Source organism: Tympanuchus pallidicinctus, unplaced genomic scaffold, assembly GCF_026119805.1.
Source record: "Tympanuchus pallidicinctus isolate F22 unplaced genomic scaffold, pur_lepc_1.0 scaffold18, whole genome shotgun sequence".
Lineage (NCBI taxonomy): Eukaryota > Metazoa > Chordata > Aves > Galliformes > Phasianidae > Tympanuchus > Tympanuchus pallidicinctus.
In genome coordinates this window covers 14980284-14999069 of record NW_026294699.1, presented here as the reverse complement: position 1 = coordinate 14999069, position 18786 = coordinate 14980284, and the positions used below count along the sequence as shown (strand labels likewise).

General features: G+C 36.4%; 1 protein-coding gene across 5 annotated transcripts in view; it reads left to right on the top strand.

The window, feature by feature from the left end:
* The first annotated feature begins 2767 nt into the window (after window positions 1-2767).
* SNX29 (sorting nexin 29) overlaps window positions 2768-18786 on the top strand; it is a 73439-nt gene continuing 57420 nt past the window's right edge. For 4 of the 5 annotated variants that reach the window (XR_008205895.1, XR_008205896.1, XM_052679493.1 and 1 more), the window contains exons 1-7: window positions 2768-2888; window positions 8970-9034; window positions 9790-9842; window positions 10926-11050; window positions 15558-15738; window positions 17576-17646; window positions 18487-18735. Coding sequence is in view for 3 of the 5 variants with exons in the window: in XM_052679493.1 (XP_052535453.1) it covers window positions 2882-2888; window positions 8970-9034; window positions 9790-9842; window positions 10926-11050; window positions 15558-15738; window positions 17576-17646; window positions 18487-18735 (751 nt within the window). In the remaining 2 variants the exon portion in view is untranslated. Of the gene's footprint in view, window positions 2889-8969; window positions 9035-9789; window positions 9843-10925; window positions 11051-15557; window positions 15739-17575; window positions 17647-18486; window positions 18736-18786 lie in introns of those variants that run through there. The other variant, XM_052679494.1, reaches the window with a different exon arrangement.

Here is an 18786-nt window from a genome sequence, read left to right as displayed (position 1 = left end):
GATTGCTATTTTAATTACTGTTTTTTAAGGAATATTTCTCCCTTAAGTTTTTCGGTTTTAAATCTTCTTCAGAGACACTAGATCCATCATCATGCTTCAAGGCAGTGGCCTAATTAAAGCGTGCTGTACCGAACAAGAAATATCTACAGGGTTCTTGATTTTGTACCGTGCTGGAAAAAAGTTAAAAAATATTGTGGATAAAGATAGCGTTGTTCTTTGCTGAATGTAAAAGTTAATGAACACAATAAATTGCTTAATAACCTCTTTATTATTTTTTTTTTTATTAACTGTATTTACCCAATTTCTAGAATAGCTTATCTGCTTCCAGCCATAGAGTTAAAGCAAGCAATTAACAAGATGTGGATTTCTGAAAATAACTGTTTCAGATAATTTCAATGCTTTTTCAGAAGATAATTGTTTGCAAGACTGCTGTTCCTTGAAGTTCAGTAATTTTTTTGAAGAAAAACTGATGTGCTTTTTTAATAGGTAAATTCATCTCACAGATCTTCAGGACTGTTGTGCTGAGGCCACTTACAAAGGACTTTTATCTTTGGACTTTTTCAGCAAATATCTTTAGAGAACTAGAGAGGACTGAGACAAAGACTGAAAACTGTAAGTCAGCTAGCTGACTTAGTGGGTGGGGGAAAAAATTACATATACTACCCAGAAGATCTGTGTCAGCACAAAGTGACCAGTCTAAGAGCAACTCTACAGCCAGAAGAATTCCTCCGTGAGTCTTAGCTAATGTTGTTAGTGAAGCGAATGCAACAGCCTTTGCAGAAAACTCTCTTTCTCTTGTTAAGTACTGTGTAATTGAGCCAACAGAATTTCTGAAGTACAGTCAGGCAAAATAGCTTCCAGAAGCATTAGCAGAAGAACCCCAAAGCAGTCTAAACAAAGCCTTGTTGAAATAATTTTTGGTTACATAGACCTTAGGCTAATGGTCTGAGGGATGAATTTCAGTCATCATACATATAATTATTGACATAATAATACTTAATTGAGTATTCTATCCAGAGATTTCATTTTGTTATTTTAATGTTGAAGCTTAAAATAAGTGCTTTTATTTAATTTATTTATGTATTTGTCCCAAAGGGAAAGACAAAATTCCCCTTAATTTTTTCCAGGCAACTAATTCCTGCCGCCTAAGTATTACAATTTGAGCACATGTAATGACGTGAGATTGGCACTGATGGGGATTTCTGGAAGTATTAGGCTTCTCCAGATGTCAAAATAAACCAGCAGTCAAATTTGAGTTCATGGCAGGAAATGCTCTAGCTGGACGTTCAGTGCTTGGTATGCCTACATTCTGCCAAGGAAACATGTAACTCTAGGTCTTACTGTAACAAAATATTATTGTATATAATTACATCTTACAACTTTCCCTGCATCTCATCTTAAAACTTTCATTAAGGCTAGGAGTGTAGTTGAAACATAATGAAACTTGGATCCTTAAAAACTGTATGTCAGATACAGTGTGACATACGTACTAGATTAACATTTTTATAATTACAGACTCCTCTAAGGAGTGGAATGATATTCTCACGGCTAATACTGAAAGCATTGTGCATACAGATGGAATTACACACTCACTTCAAAGTGAAGCATTAACGTATTCAGTGAAAGAATGCACTTGTAGTGACTGGCTTGGTAAAACAGTCTGGCTGTGAAACTCGATTTCTAATAGCAGCTACAGAAGAAGGAGTTGTTGTTCCAGTTACTGCAAAATCTTTTGATTACTGCAGATATATTCTGGGTGCTAGGTGCCTGTATTATTCTGCATAATAATACATCAATTGTCCCAGTAAAGCTATTAATACTTGCAGTCAGTGGGGAAGGCTAGTGCATCTTCCGGTTATACTCAGCCTTGAACAGTCACTGTTACATTATTTCTAATTCTAGTGTGTTTTAGGTCAAGTATTTCTATATTATTTAGAAACACCATTTATTGGAATTTTTAATTTCTGGAAGTCTCTGTGTAGAATGGCTCTTCCAGCGTCCTGAGATTCCATCTGCTTATGTGAGATATTTAAATAAATTTTAAATTATATGTTTCATGATAAAAATCAGATCTTATGCTGAAATTTACTTGAGGCAGACATGAAGTCTACATAGTATCCCCAGTCTTGTAAAGCATAGTTTCAAATAAACCTGTGATGCTTGAATTAAGAATGGTGTGTGTCTTTACTCCCAGTTCAGATAGTATCTCTGGGTCATGCTAAAGCAGGCTGTGGTCCTGTGAAATATCATACATGAGATCACAGTGTGTTTCCTGATGGTGGATAGATTTCATTGAATTGCCAGCCATTTTTTAGAACGTGTTCTATAAAAAATTTGTAGCTGCATTGGTCTGGCCAGACAGAGCCAACAACTCTCAAATAGGCCTACAGCACTACTACAGTCTTTATTATTATCGTACCTAGGAGCCCTTGACAAAAAGACTATGACCTGCTGCAACGTGGTGAATGCACAGCACTGTGTAAGTAGTGAGACAGTGCCGAGAAGTGAATCGCAAAATTTAAGAAAATGACTTCAATACGTTGATAGTGGGGGTTGCACAATTGCCGCACGGTTTCTGAAACACGATCCTCTCCGGGATCACAGCACGCCGTAACGCTCGACATCAGCTCTCCCGCTTTTTGCTGCCGCGCGCGCTGCGACTTCGTGTCCTCAAGCGCTGCCGCCACCTCAGCGGAGGGCGGGAACGCAGCGGCCGCGAGGGCTGAGGAGGCCGTGCGGGGGAGGAGTCAACCGGCGCGGAGCCGTATTTACTTTCCGGGGCGACAGGGCGGCTTTCCGGGGCGGTGCTCGGTCCGGATTGGGGCTGCGCAGGCTGAGGGAGCGCGTCTGGAGGAGGGACGGTGCGAGCCTGGCGGCCGCCATGAGTAGTAAGTATGGGGCTCCTGCGGGGCCCGCTGCGCTGCCCGGGGTCCCTGATGGCTGCCGGGTCCGCGGCGCTCTCTGTGGGCTGAGGTGGCCGCGGGGACCCCCGCCCAGCGAGGCGTGGACCTGCACCGAGGGGCCGAGGCGTCTCTCTCTTCCCCCCCTCTGTGCGGTAGGGCTGGGGGCTGCTAGTAGGCACGAGTATCTGCCGGGCCACGCAGAGCGAGGTGCGGCTCCGTGGAGATGCGGCTCCGTGGAGATGGTGTTGCGCCGCGTTGTGACCCGCCCTCGGCGAGCTCAGGGCGCAAGTGATGCTGATCTCATAGCTTTCCATTGCCTTAGCTGTACAAGGCCACAAAAAATAAATATTCAGAGAAAATAAATGGCCAAGAATAAATTAAACAAACGAAAAACTTATTCACGTACAATTGATGAGACAGATGAGAAACGTGATAGGTAGAAAAACTGGTACCTTAAAGTATTTAAAGTGTATCTGCACCTTCAGTTCTGGGCCCCTCACTACAGAAGGAGGACATCAAGGCCCTGGAGTGTGTCCAGAGAAGGGCAGTGGAGCTGTGGAGGGTCTGGAACTCAAGTCTTATGGGGAGCAGCTGAGGTAGCTGGGATTGTTCAGTCTGGAGGAAACTTGGGAGACATGGCTCTCTGCACCTCCCTGAAAGGAGGTTTTAGTGAGGTGGGTATCAGCCTCTTCTTCCATTTAGCAACAAGGTGACAGGAGGCAATGGATTTAACTAAATTACTATGGGGAGGTTCAGATTGCATATTAAGTAAAGTTTCTTCTTAGAAGGAGTAGTAATGCACTGGAACAGGCTGTGCAGGAGGGTAGTGGAGTCACCATCTCTGGAGGTGTTCAAGAAAAGGGAAGATGTGGCCCTGAGTGACGTGGTGTAGTGGTCGTGGTGGTGATGGTTAATGACTGGACTAGGTGATCTTGGTGATCTCTTCCAACCTTATTGATTCTATTATGTCTGTTTGCCAAACTCAGATGTGACAAGGAAGCCTTGTGTGTGGTGGTATTCACTTCCAGCCCCAGTGTTCCTTACCTGACTTTTGAGTCCCTAAGAGTTGGAGGAATTTGAGCCACTTGACTGGGCCAGCGTGAGTTGTTGGACAGAAGGATCCTGGTAGTCAACAGATATTTTGCTGTAAATATGACAAGATAACTGGCACGTTGTATATCTTGAAGCGCATTTATAAGTGTTTTATTGTTAGTTAGTTAGTTTCTTTTTACTAAAGAAGGTGCACCAAAGATACTTTTCATGGCTCTGTTTAAACAATAATAAATTCAGTAATATATTTATTTATATAACTTTGATAATAGATATCTTTTCCAAACTTGAGTGTTGTAGATTTTTCTTCCATCCTGATTTAAGGTATGGGGAGATTGCTTGCCAAATGTGCTAGGAAAAAAATGGAAGAGCTAACTGGGATAACTAAATGCTGTACTTTTTAGGGTCAGTAGCCATTACTTAAAATGAAACAGAAAATGAAAACATCTGTAGAGATATAAAAGAAAAAAAAAAAGGTTTTGTGGAGAACTGTTAATTGGTGTTGTGAAAAATGCAAGTAACTGTCAAACCTTTCAAACTGTGGGGAAAAAAGAATTTCTCAAATGTTTCAGAGCTTGACACTGTATCGACTAAAACCTAATTCTGAAGTCGTTAGGAGCCTGTTTTCTCATGGAAAGCCTCAGCCCTTCAGTTCAGGCTTCAAGTAGCCTTCTGCAAGTCAGTCTTTGTATAAATCAGAGCAAAGTCTTTCTAAGAGATGCATCTTTGGGAGCTCCATTTGGATTATGTTCTTTGACTCAAAGACAAGGTGGTATCTCTTGTGGTGTAAAGCCTTGTAATGTTGTTACTAAAAGCCTTATTTTATTAATATATATATACATTTAATAATGGATTCAGAATTAAAGAACAAAAAAGTATTAATTGCTTAAAAGTAGTAATGCTTGATGTGACATTAAAGCTACTAATCCAATTGCTTGGCTAATCTACCTGTGTAGCTCATGACCTATGAGTTTTCCATTTTGATTAGATGTCAAGCTAAAAAAAAAAAATACTAATTTTGCTCTTTGTGAAACATCAAAGTTATGAAATACTATGCAGGTTTTTGTGGTGGTGGTTGTGGGTTTTTTTTCTTTCTTTTTTTTTTTTTTTTTTTTTTTCCAGAATAACATAAGTAGAAGAGTTAAGGACAGAGAAATGTCTTTGTTTCCTTTATCTGACAGTAACATAGCATAAGATTTATGGAGGGAATTGTTACATAGGGAGGGAATAACACCATGGTCTGTACTTATCTCCCTACCCAATTTTAGCCCTTAAACTTAAAAGAGCTGCTCCTTGATGTTTGACCTCCTTTCCTGATGGCTACCTCTATATATAACATGTATTTTTAGCTGTAGTGTATTTCTAGTGGATGTGAAGGCAACTTCCTGTAGATTTTAGCTTTACTTAATACTGCTAATTCTACTTGCTAATTACTTACTATTGTTTCATTGGCAGTGTTGAAAAAACTGAGCTTTAAAGGGAAATAACATGAGGATCCTAGATTTATGTACTTGTCAAAAATTAGGCATGTTTTGTGTCAGTTTTATGATAGTTTCAAAGCACGTGAAAATAAGGCTTGTTGAGGATGAGGCAGTAGGGTTGTAGTGTAGTACTACAGGGTAGCGTGCAGATCAGGTCTGGGTTGGCCTCTGAACTGGTACTAGAGCAAGCAAGAGCAATTTCAGCCTGAGATTTTATGTACAGGACTTCAAGAGGTATGTAAGAGAATTCTGATTTTTTGTTTTTTAATCTGTATTTTATAAATGATGAAGACAGCCGTACTTGCAAATAATTTGCTGGAAAGCCTGTTTTCCTTACTTGCGTAATGAATGTCTGCGTTGTGTGCAGATATTTCTGTTAAGAGGGAGGTGCAGTACCTTCCTCTGACCTGAGGGAGACCTGAGGATATTTTGAACTTTCTGACTAAGTAGTTGGAGATGAGAGAAGACTTTGTTTTTGCTCTTTATACTTACGTTTTCACTTTTTTTTTTTTGTCTAGAATTATGTATGAACTTCCTATTTCTATCTTTTTTTCCTGTAGTACTCTAAATATAACACCTTTCCAAGTAATGCTTTTTTTGTTTGCCTTATGTTTTGCATTTGTATGTGTTTTACTGGAGTTGGATTTTTGCTCTCCTTAATCTGTAGGAGGGTGTTTTGGTCACTTTGTAATGCACTTGTTATTTAAACAATATAGAACTGATCACACTTGGTATTTTTTTCTGAATATATGCGTGTCTGCTTAAAGGCTTTATTTAGAAAATCATTAAGACTGCAAAAGAACAGAATCTTTAATAGAGTTGGTAGAGACTCGTTTTTCCCTTCCATCTACCTTGAGTCAGAATTAATTTCTAAAATCTTCAAAAAATTGTTGGCGTACCACATTTTCTAGGCTTATTACAAAGAATAAGAATCTATGCTTTGCTTGAAAAAAAAAAAAAAAATGACATGATTTCTCAATTTCTAAAAAAAAGTCAAACTGTAAAAATTATTTTTGTCTAGAATGAACTTGGTATGTTAAACATGGCAATAGTTGAGTTCTGCAGACTTGCACTTATCAGAAACCCCAGCTGTCCTCAGTATGGATGTTATGTTATGTAGCCTTGTTAATAGTAAAGGTGACTTGAGCTAGTATGGAAATCATTGGTCATAATGATGTGCTGTCATAATTGTTGTTAGTACAAATTTAAGTTCAGTAAGGACAAAATAGACATTAGAGTGCTCTGAATCTGTGTAAACTTAAGGCTGTTTGAGTCTTTTGGAACATTAATTAGCATGCTGATCATTTCGTGTAGGTTTTCTGTATTCTGTGTTCAGATTCTGGTATCTAGTTGCAAACCATTTCCATGTTTTCAAATAGATAAAAGAAGTGTCAGAAGAAGCATCAGTTTAAAAACTAACATGGATTGCAGTTGTAAGACAAACTTAACCCACGTATTTACTATTTCATTTGAAAAGTGTTTTTATGTTGGGAAATTATTAATTGCATGCATTTGTTGTAATGCAATTTAAAACTCAATACCAAGAAAAATGTCTCGTTATGTCTGCTCTCCCATTGAAAGCATAAGGCTGTAGAGGACATGAGTTTGAAGCAGTACGGTGTATCTTCCGTTTTGCTTATGTTTGGCATTGCTGTTTATGGAATCTTGTAGTAAAACTTGAGGTTTAATTGTTTCCCTTGTTTTACAGTTGTCAGATTGATTATAAGCCATTAGATAAGCAGACATGTGTTGCTGTTTTTGTCATTAGATGCTTGATATATCAAGTACAAGTTTGTGAAACTAATCTCTGTTGTAGCACAGTGTAAAGTAGTAAGGTTTATATGAATTAAGCTTTATCTTTGTAATGGTATAATTGTTTGGAAGTTAGAACGCACCTGGTGCCAGGCCTGTCTCTAGTGTCATCTGCTCGGGTTGAGAGTTGTTTACATCTTCAGCTGAGTTTGTGTATGTTATTTGACTAACAGAACCAAACCTCAGACGTCATATGTCTGCACAGTGGGAAGCAATTCAGAATCTTAAGTGTGATTTCTTAAAAATCTCTGTAAGCATTCTGAAGCTTAGGAGCTAGATTTACATGTTTTTCCTATTTTTTAAATTTTGGCATCATGTGCATCACAGACACAGCTTTTTTCATCCCTACTCCCAATCTCCCACATTTAAGATGCTTCCTCCTGCTGGGGAGGGAGTGAACTGCTTTTAATATTGTTCTGAAAATAGGAAATTCTGGGGTTGGCACCTTGCAATGCTGGACGGCAAGAGGAAGGGTCCAGTGTCTTTGATATTCCTCTTTACTGGAGGGCTTCCTGAAGGGAGGTTGTGGTGCAAAAGGGTCTGGCCTCTTCTCTCAGGTAAATAGTAGGACCCGAGGAAATGGCCAGAAGTTGTACCAGAGGAGGTTTAGGTTGGATATTAGGAGAAACTTTTTCTCTCAAAGAGTGGTCAGGCACTGGAATGGCTGCCCAGGGAGGTGGTGGAGTCGCCGTCCCTGGTGGTGTTCGAGAGGCGCCTGAACAAGGAGCTACAAGAGATGGTTTAGTCGCTTGTGGCACTGATAGGAATGGGAGGGTGGTTGGACTAGATGATCTTGCAGGTCATTTCCAACCTTGTGATTCTGTGGCTTAGTATGTGGTAACTGGAGAAGTTCACTCATGCAGAATTTTAATAATTGGCTTTCAGTCTATGCATACGTTAGTTAACTGTTCTTTGGGAGAAAAAGGAGAAAAGAATTAACTACTGGCAGGTCAGAGATGTTTTTTGAGCCTAAGCTCTGAATGAAGAAATATTGGAGGTGATGTAGATTAATTAAACCACAAATTTTGTATATATTCATGTGAGCTTATAAAGCATGTTTAGACAAGCAAAGTACAATGCTACTTGTTGAAATGGTGGAAAAGTTAAAGATTTTCTGGTATAGTAACAAACTGAATTTTATAGGTATTAATCAGGAAGAAGACTATGCTGGCAGTTAAGTGTTAAGGGCTTTTTTTTTAACAACTGTTCAGTAGCAATTCCTCTCTTTCCTGTTTTCTCTTTTCTTGTGCTCTAGTGATATGCTGTGCTGGTAGTTGTCCCCATATGAGAATTTATAGGATTGCAGTTTTGACTGCATCGTACATGTAATTCAACAACAATGGCAAAATCTTTAATTTATTTCAAGCCTTGCAGTATGGCCCCACAGGTAGCTGTGCTAAGACACCAGGAGCTGGCTTTACTGCCTGTACACTGTTACATTGTACTTGGTGCAGCTGCAGTATACCCTGTATCATGAAACCACTCTTATTAAAATAAGAATTTAGATTATTTTTCAAACAGTACTCCTGTATATCAGTGAAAGGTTATCTGAAACATCAAAATGCAGACTTATACTACATCATTTTACTTGGAGAAAATTAATCCATAAATTTAATGGAATAACTGGCATATGAAGAATGTTTTTCAGGGCACCAGTGTTGACCACAATATACTTCTCTTAAAATTTTATTTATTTTCAAATAACGTAACTTTGGATTTTCAGGTTCACAAAACAATGATGTGAAAAGGCAGTTTCTTCTAGAACGGTTACTGGATGCAGTTAAGCAGGTGAGAAATCCAATCAATGTTTCTACAGTATTGTACAATATTCTGTGTCTTCAATACTGACCGGATATGTTATTTCCTTTATTTTGTTTTTATTTTTACCAGACAAAGAAGAAACCTTGTCTTTTGTATAGTACTGCTGAATTTTTGTGTCTGCTAGCAGATGAGTGTTCTGCAGATCTTATTTAAATTTGTTGTGTAGACAAGTTATATTTGTAGTGCTTATATGTCTGAGATAAATTGTTTTCTGTGAGGGCTAAATTGGATAGCATCATACAGTATCAACTTCTTCACGCTGGGGTTTCAGTGAGGGGTAAAAATGGGAATGAGGGAACAGGAAGTTCAGCATGTAGAGTATAATAGATTTGATTCAACTTAAAAGAGCGTGGAAGGTAAAAGAATGCCTTGAAAGTGAGATAATCATATGTTTTATAGAAAATAGTTCTATAAATGTAGCACTGAGCTGAGAGGGAGCATTTTTTTGTTTCTATGGGTATATGTTTAAAACTCAAAAGCAATAATTTTAACTTATTTTTTTCTTCAGATAATGCAGGTATGATGGGTCTAGCCAGAACTGCTAGGGTAGTCTGTTAGTGGAATATGATGCTAAAAGCAATTTTGGTTACAGAGTGTATTTTCTAATAATCCATCTTGTGCTGTTTTCTTTTTGTCATGAGCTTTTATTTCTTAAATGAAAATATTTCAGTGTATTGTGTGTCTTGCTGTAACAAAACATTCTTAAAGTCTCTTTATTGCAGTGTCAAATACGGTTTGGAGGAAGAAAAGAAATTGCTTCAGATTCTGATAGTAGGTAAAGTATTCCGAGAAATCCTTAATGTGCTTAAATTATGCATCATAATTACCTAAAATATAGGGCTCAAAATACTTCATACACTCAAACTCCACTCCCCAAAACAAACAGAAAAACAAAAACAGCAAAATAATGAGCTACTAAAAAAAGCCAAACCAACGTCCAAATAAACACCTGCCCTCTACCATGATGTAGTACAGGTGTTCTGTTTCACAATTAAAAGGAAGAGGAAACTGCATTGATAGATAGGTGTGTCTGTAACGTGTTTGGGTTATTACTGTAATATATTATTTGTGAGAAAATTTTGGAAATGAAGATAGTATGAGAATTTAGATCAAAATCCAATAAAATCCACAGTTCTCAGCATTTTGTTCTCATAGCCTTTTTTTTCATCTTTGAAGTTACAATTTCTTAGAGTTCTGTGTCTAGAAATCCAGCCTTACTGTATTCTGTAGGTTACAGTAGTAATCCTTGTTTTGGCAGACTGAGCTTTAAAACTGCTCTTGTTAGTGTTACTACTTGTATGAAAACTGATTAAATGGATTATTTTTAAAAATATTATCATAAGGAACAACATAGCTGGAATATTGTGCTTATTTTCCAATGCCTAAAGTTTATGGGGGCATTACAATGTTAATTTGTTCTCCTGAACTTGAATTATAATGTACTAATGCAAGCATCAAAATTGTCAACTAATTGTATAGGACAATTTAGTATATTTTCAGAAAATTTATTGCATGTGTAGTATATTTATGAATATATAGTTGCTTTGCATGGAAATTAGGTGATCCAAAGCTGAATTACCGTGGCTAAAAAACACTATAGCAGTTGCAGGTAACTTCATATCGCTAGTTCTACTGAGTGTAATTTGCATTTTAGCTTTAATAGCCATGATGAGACTGGGTTCAGCTATCTTGTACTGTTTTGTGAATAATAAAATTAATTCATCCAGAGAATCTTTCATTGTATGTAAAATAAAAGTTCTCCTGTACATACTCTGCTTAGAGATTTGGAGAAAACCTGCTCTAGAGAAATGTAGTTGATTATTCTTTTCACGTGATTTGCATAAAAATTTTGTTGCAGAGTCACTTGCTTGTGCGCTCAGTTTGAAGCTGTGTTACAGCACGGCCTGAGGAGGAGCCGAGGATTAGCATTAACAGCAGCAGCCATCAAACAGGCAGCAGGTTTCTCTAGTAAAACTGAAACAGGTAACTCATTAATCATAACTATTCTATTAAAAAAAAAAAAAAAGTGTAAGGAAGCAGAATGATTTCAAATAAACGTTTTGGGTGGTGAACCAAGCTGCAGACTGCAGAGTAATTGGAATCTCATTAAGGGGTGAAAGTGGTTATTGCTTTCTTAATCTAGTATTTAACTTTCATACTAAGTTTCTGTAGGAGTTTCGGAACTGGAAAATGTGCACTTCCTATAGTTCCATCCTATATATACGTGTAATTGGCATATATCAATTATAATATAATTGATATAGATAATAATACAATTGATAAGATACTATCATTGGCAAGTTCGTTTCGACATCTGGTAGTAATGGATATTGTGCAGTTGTGCTGTTTATACTCGAGTGGTTTCATTCTTAATGTTGTTTTGTTCTGTTCTTTAACTGCCATTTTCTTTAGCATCAGAACTATTTGACTTCTCAGTACTGATGCCATTTTAAAAGCAGAACTTTTGTTGCTTTTATTGGGCGGTCAGCCAGGACAGTTGTTTTTTATTACTTAAAAAAAAAACAAAACCTTCCTTTATTTTTGTGCCTTCATTTTGAGGCTTACCTTGTTTTTTTTTATCAAAAGTATATACAGATATTCCTCATCACTAATTTTGTAGTGAAATTTGACTTACAATTAATCTTCTATAATTTCTTAACCAGTATCCACATCTTATGATAAAGTGTTTATTTTTGAATTTGAAATATGTAACACATGGTGGTTTTTTTTGTTTGTATTCAATACTCTATGTAACTATATGCTTTAATCTCCAAATATAACTTCCCATTGCACTATGCAATTGCTTTTAATAGGTGTTACCTTAATGCTTTATGCGTAAGTTGTTACAGTGTTGCCTTAAATTTCTGACAGCATCTCCTGTTGATGATAGGGTGAACTGATGGGTGTTTGTGTGCTGACCTTTTTTCTACTAAGTTAGAGCCTCCAGGCTTAGCTTTGAGGAACTAAAGTAGTTATGCTTTTAGAGAAATCTGCATTTATTTTACTTAATAATGGGCAGATTCTAGGTAACAAGTAAAACAATTCAGAGGTTTATAGAATCTTTACAGATTTTCTCATTTATTCTGTATGCTTTTATTCTCTTTTGTATCTCTTCATTTAACTTTTTATTCTCTTTTTATACTCTTTGTTTGTCTTCATAGGTTAAGTTTATGTGAGAATGAATGCTGTAACTGATATCAAAAAGTGGTTGCATTCCATGGAGAATTCACTTTAAAATGTATTAGGGCAGTATTGCTAAAAGATTCTAAATAGTTCAACTTTTCCATTGCCTCTGCCTTATTAAAGATACTGGACTTACTGAAACCTTTCTGCCAGTGATACTCTTTTAGCATTTTTTTTACTGCCCAGATTCTGAGGTTCATAGGCTAATTAAGGTTGGAATTGTCCTCAGGAGGTCTGCAGTCCAGTAAACATCTATGAAGTTAAGTGAGATTGTTTGGAGTGTTATCCATCAGGAAACTAGTATTTCCAATTGTGTAAATCTCAAATCATCTTCTAACTTGATGTGCTCAAATAAGAAACCATTCTTTAATTGACTGAAATTGAAATGCACAATTGCTGAATGATGTGAATTTTTTTCTTTTCTTTGTCTAAGAAGTTGATGAGCTTGGCTTCAAACTGATCTCTGTGCTCTAAATTTTGGACATTGTTGCTCATTGGTGCTGATTAAGGATCCATTGTGCAATGTCATAGCTATTGCAACTGTGATAAAAGAAAAACTACATAGCCTATAGTAAAATTATACAAATTGTTTTTTATGGAAATTAAAATAAATCTTGCATCTAAATAGTATGTATACGATTGCTTGCTATGAAATTTAGCATCAGCTGTTAGGACATGAATTTTCGTTTAATTTTACTTTTGAAAAGAATATGTTCATTTGAAAATGCCACTTGCATCATCTTTTTTCAACAAGGATGTCATGGGAAGACTTTGGGTACATGCCTCTAACTTAATTTCCACTGAATAGATTTTGATTAAAAACTGATTGTCAGAATCCTTGATATCTGTAAATAAATAGGATACCAAGAAACACTAAGTTTTGCTCTTGGCACAAGAGGAAACCTGCTTATTTTTTTCTGTTCCTGTAATAATTTCACTTCCTTATTTTGCGTTGTTCTGACTTTTAGCAAGACAGAAAAATTCTGTTGTTAATATGAAAAAATAAAATCATTAAATCATTGTTCACTTGATACAAATCCAACATTGTATGGTCTACTTTCTTTTTTGTATATGTATTTGACTTTTAATGCAGATCAAATAAGCTGTAGTCAAAGGGATACGACATAGGATGCTTTAACACTCTGATATATGCTGTGGACTTGCTGTTTTATGTGTTGATCTGTCTATTAAGTTCTAGTTTAGCCAAGTATGCCCATAGTTTGCATGCCATGTAGTCCTGGGCAACCTGCTGTAGGTGACTCTGCTTGAGCAGGGTTTTGGGCCAGGTGACGTCCAGAGGCCTCTTCCAAATTCAGTGGTTTTGTGATTGGCAGTTCCATCTTTCCTGTATTTCATTGTTCGCATTGTCTCACTCAGAACAATTCTGAGTTATTCTTGCACAGATATCAAATCTTATTAGCAAAACTTCTAGTAAATGAGTCTAACCTATTTGTTCAGTTTTCAAAAACTATGGCACTGTTGACAGCTTTACTAATCTAATGGCTTTCAGTAGAGATTAATAAATAAAATTGTACCCCCAAATGAGTGCATTTCACCAGAAATCACAACCTGTAGTAAAAACCTCTTCGAAACCTGACTGTGTGCTGATTATTTAGCAGAGAAAAAGGGGAACATCATGGATGACCTCTTCCTGGTACTGCAACTACATTAAAATGATTTAGAAATGTGATAAGGAGTGACAGAATCTGTCCATTTTCTCTTTCGCATGTGAATTTTTTTCAGTGAAATTTTTTTACCTTCCTATACATGTTGTCTTTATGCTGCCTACATTGAGATTATGATCAGAAGTCAGCATGATATTTGAGGTGATAGTGTACAATTCACTCCTACATTAGAATTTTTCCTTTTTTGTTAACATATTAAAGAAAAAGTTGAACAGTGACCTTCATTAAACTGTCAAAAGGAATATGTGCTTGTCTTCCTTGACATATTGATGTTTTGAACTTTTTAAAGAATTCTTGGCTTTCTCATATCTATATCTATCTATATATTTTTTTTCTTAAAGGCCTGTCTACCCTAAATTCAGTTTCTTAGTACATTACTGACAATATAAATTTTCAGCTTTCAAATACTTATGTGAGTGTAAAAAAAAAAAAAAAAAAAAAAAAAAAAGTTTTATCAATGTTTGGAGCAGTGCAAGGGAAGTATTGTTGTGGGAACAGGTGTTGCCTTTTATATTTAACACCTGACTTTATCCTTTGCATGTCTGCAAATTATGGATCAACCCATTCCTTTTTACTTAAATTTTATCATTTCGATTTTATCATTTTGCAGAGAACAGTAAAAAAGAGTTCTAGACGCGTAGCATATTCCCAGATGTGAATCTGTTTCTTGAGTGAAATACTAGTTTAAATACACTTTGCAACTTGAATATGATTATTTTAGAATGGAGGCACAGATCCTTCAATGTGTTTGGTGTCTTCAGTGAAGTGACAAGTTCTAAGTGCTTAAGTGGCCTAAATTCTGTAGAAATAATGTGAGAGTTAACTGGAGAGTTATATGTAGATAGTAAATCATTTACTTTTTTTCAAGTTATAAAACAGTCAGGGAACAATATATAAAATTGCATGGTAAATTTATTTTGTTGGGATTTATTCAATTGGGAATATTGGAGATAATTTACTGTGTGAATCAGTCCTTATTTTGAAATAATATGTAATGAAACTCGCTTTGATAGGAGAAAGTAAAGTATGTGGGTTGCTCATAAAGTAATGCCTCTTGTTGTATGATACTGGCTCAAGGCATTAGAGATGGATGTTGGTGGGATGGCAGCAGAGGCTGAACCTTCCCACTATGTCTTGTTGCTGTGCAACAGATGGTAGCAGAGGGGCAGTGTGACAAACTGGTGTCTGACATGGAGGTGTATATGAAGGGAGAGTGTAGAATTCTATTCTACATATGGGGAAAAATTGCATACATTGACATTCATGGGTATGTGTGAATGTTTCTGTTCACCATACAATGGATGTGAGCATAGTGGGGCAGTGGGTGTTGCATTTCAGCAGTGGTAATGGTGGCATGAAAGGAAAGCAGTGTTCCAGACAGCCATGTACAGCTGCCACAGCATGAAATGAAAAGCATCTCAATTTCCTCATCTGTGTGAATCAGATAACGGTGGTGACTGTTGAAAAACACTGTTTTGAGAATTTGCTTTACCGAACAGTGTTGTTTGCTCTTTGAATCTGTTGTAGTTTTCACTGAGACAGATAGGAGGCATTACTTTCCAAGCTACCAATGTAGATAAAGCAAGAGCTTACTGTGGTGCTTTTATTTTGTTTTTCTGCAGAGCCAGTGTTTTGGTACTATGTGAAAGAATTTCTGAATAAACATGAACTACAGCGCTTTTACTCTCTGAAGACAATTACTACAGATATCGGCAGAGGTCGGGCTTGGTTGCGCTGTGCATTGAATGAACATTCCCTAGAAAGATATGTTCATATGCTACTTGCAGACAAGAATCGGCTTAGGTACTGTATTTGATGTCACTGTAATGCAGGAATTGTGCATATAGTGAGAAATGAAATATTGAGACTGAAAAGTCATCAAAATACCAACAGAAAAACTCCCCAAGAAATACAACTGTAATAACGTATAGTGTTATTTCTAGTCTAGTTTTCCTACTTGACCTCACTTGTGTTTATTTTGTTCATTTTTGAAATTTTCAGTCACTGAGACAGTGGCTTGTGCCCAAATCTGTGTGTGACCTGAAGCTGGCTTCATTTTTGCATGTGAGAATATATGCTTCTGTATTTATTTCCATCCTCTTTCCTGACCCTCTTTCCTGCTCTTTGAGCAGTTGTTCTCTCTGATACCTTAATACTATTATGAAAGAGACTTTGAGTGCCTCCCTCTCTCTAATGAAATCACGTATTTCAGCCTTGATTTTTTTTATTTCGGAGTAGTAGTTGCCTGTAGCCCGCTTGGAGGTGCTTACCCTGTAGTTTACAAGCTCTGCCAGTCAAGCAATGGGTAGCTACTTCTGTAGGTTACTTAGAAATACTTTATGAATTTCCTTTTACAGAATTACCACATGAATGATTTCTTAGGTTTTCACAATACAAAATATACTTTGGATGTGCAAAATATACAAAAATGTTCATTCTTGCCTGAGTCTTACCTTTTCTGTGACACATATTACAATCCTTTTTTTGTCTTCTTTCTAATCTGTGGCATTTATTATTCTAATTGTTGAGCTTGAGCTACTTAGTGAATTCAGCTGAAAAGCTCTATTTCCATTTGCATCAACTAATGAATATACTTTCAGAACTGATCTCTTCAGTAACTTTCAGTCTGTTCCAGCCCTCTGTAGCTTTCTTGCAAGATAGATTTTAAATGAAGTCAAATAGAGACAAAGCAAGATTTACAACAGTTTTCAGATTTTTATTGTCAGAGAGATTTGTGGTTTAGATTACTTGGTTTAGTACTCTGATGCCTGTAACGGTGTATGTGCTGTAGCAAGACTGTCAGCACTCTGAGCACTGTACGTGAACTCTTGTTTCCAAAAATGCTTATTGTAGAATACTTAAGATATGTTATTTAAATTTAAGTGAAATTTCCAGAATCAGTTTACATTCTGGACTGTTATCAGTTTTGAAAACTTAAGTGAATCTATTATGTTATGTAGATTCTGTTCTGTTCTATATTCTATTCTGTTTAATGTAGATTGAGGTCTTTTTTGCTGTTTTTATGTTTTCTTTTAAATCTGAAAGCTGACAGTTGAAACACAGCATCCTGCTACTAAAAAGGACTGGATTTAGAACAACTAATATTTTGTTCACTGTGAAGTTTCTTTTCCTTGCATCAAATTCCTAGTTGACCCTAACAATTTAGGGTAATTGATGTGGTTTCGGGTGTTGAAACAGCCTGTCAAAGTTAGTAAGATATTTAGGTTGTGTTCATGCATTTGTATGCATGCTTTGTAAATGTCCGGTGACCATAAAGTCAACTGTAATTATTTTAAAACTTATGTATGTGGAATAGCAGCAATAGACACTGACAAACAATTGTGATTGCTATTGTAGCATGAACCTCCTTGTCCTAAGTGTTTTTTTCTTACCCGGTAAAAAAGATGTGGAGCTACAACCACTGATAAAATACAATTTCAGTGAATTTCATAGTTTTCAGCTAAGGAAATGCATGTTTATTTATTGTGACTGTTTAGACAATCTAAATATTTCAGATGTTCAGGGTGTTACTGTGGTGTACGTTTGATCTGTTGATGTAGTCGTACTTATTTTTCAGAGTTTTGAAAGCGGAATGTATTGTAAATGTTCAACTCAATATTATTTTTTTTTCGCATCATAGTGTCTTCTATGAAAACTGGTCTTTTATGATGGATGAAGAACGTTCTAGTATGATTCCTACAATGGCAGCTGGTAACACCTCTCTTATATACTACTATTTTGGGGAAAACTGTTACATTTTGAGATGTCATTTCTGTTTCACTTGTAAGGATTTTCTCTGTTAGCTTCTGTGGAGAATATGCATCAGATACACATGCCGGGTAAACGGTAAAGGTCTTATTGCCAGTTTACGTTATGAATTTTCTAAATCCTGGGTCTAGCTTTTCTATAGGTTCCAAAGTGTTTCAGATGGATTTTCAAACCCTTCGCTACTAAGGATAATTCTTTTCTTCCTCTAAAACTATCTTGATTTGAAGAAAAAATGGGTTGCTCTTGACCTGAAAAGAATAATAGAGGTAGGATTTTTTTAGTCAGACCCAGCATGCAGATAAACGTACTGGAAGAAAGAGTAAGACCTGGCTACATATAGCTTAATTTTCTTGAGTGAAGTCTCAGAAGCTGCATATTGTTATTGTATACATCGTTTTTCTGAGGTACACTATCACATGCTTCTCTATGCAAGATAGAATTCACAGGTTTTTATTCATGAAGTATGGGATGCAGCAAATTTTAAAGCTGCAGTGAAGATTTAAAAGACTGTAAATAAACCAGTTCAGCTGCACATTACATACTCAAAAAGTACTGTGAACTGCGTAAGTAAAGATAAATTCAGAACTTGAAAACACTTGAGTAGTATTTTAGAAAGAGTGGATGATATGTGGAAAAGAAACAATTCGTGCATAGAGAATGGCAGGAAAATCTGGGGGAAAAATGTTTTACCTGTCAGCGTTGTTATATACCTAGGTTCTATTTCTGTAACTTATTTGTAAAGTGGGGTTTTGGTCTTACTTTTTTCTCTTCTTTTATCTGTAGGTCTGAACTCCATTCTGTTTGCAATCAACATTGATAATAGAGATTTAAATGGACAAAGCAAATGCACACCCACAGTGTCTGATCTGTTAAAAGAATCAACACAAAATGTAACTTCATTATTGAAAGAATCCACTCAGGGTGTTAGTAGTCTTCTTAGAGAGATAACTGCATCCTCTGCTGTCTCCATTCTTATAAAACCTGATCAAGACACTGATCCGCTTCCTGTTCTCTCAAAGAATGTAAATGCTGGTAAGCATTATTGCTGTACTGATGTAATTCAAAAACTTATATACTGTCATA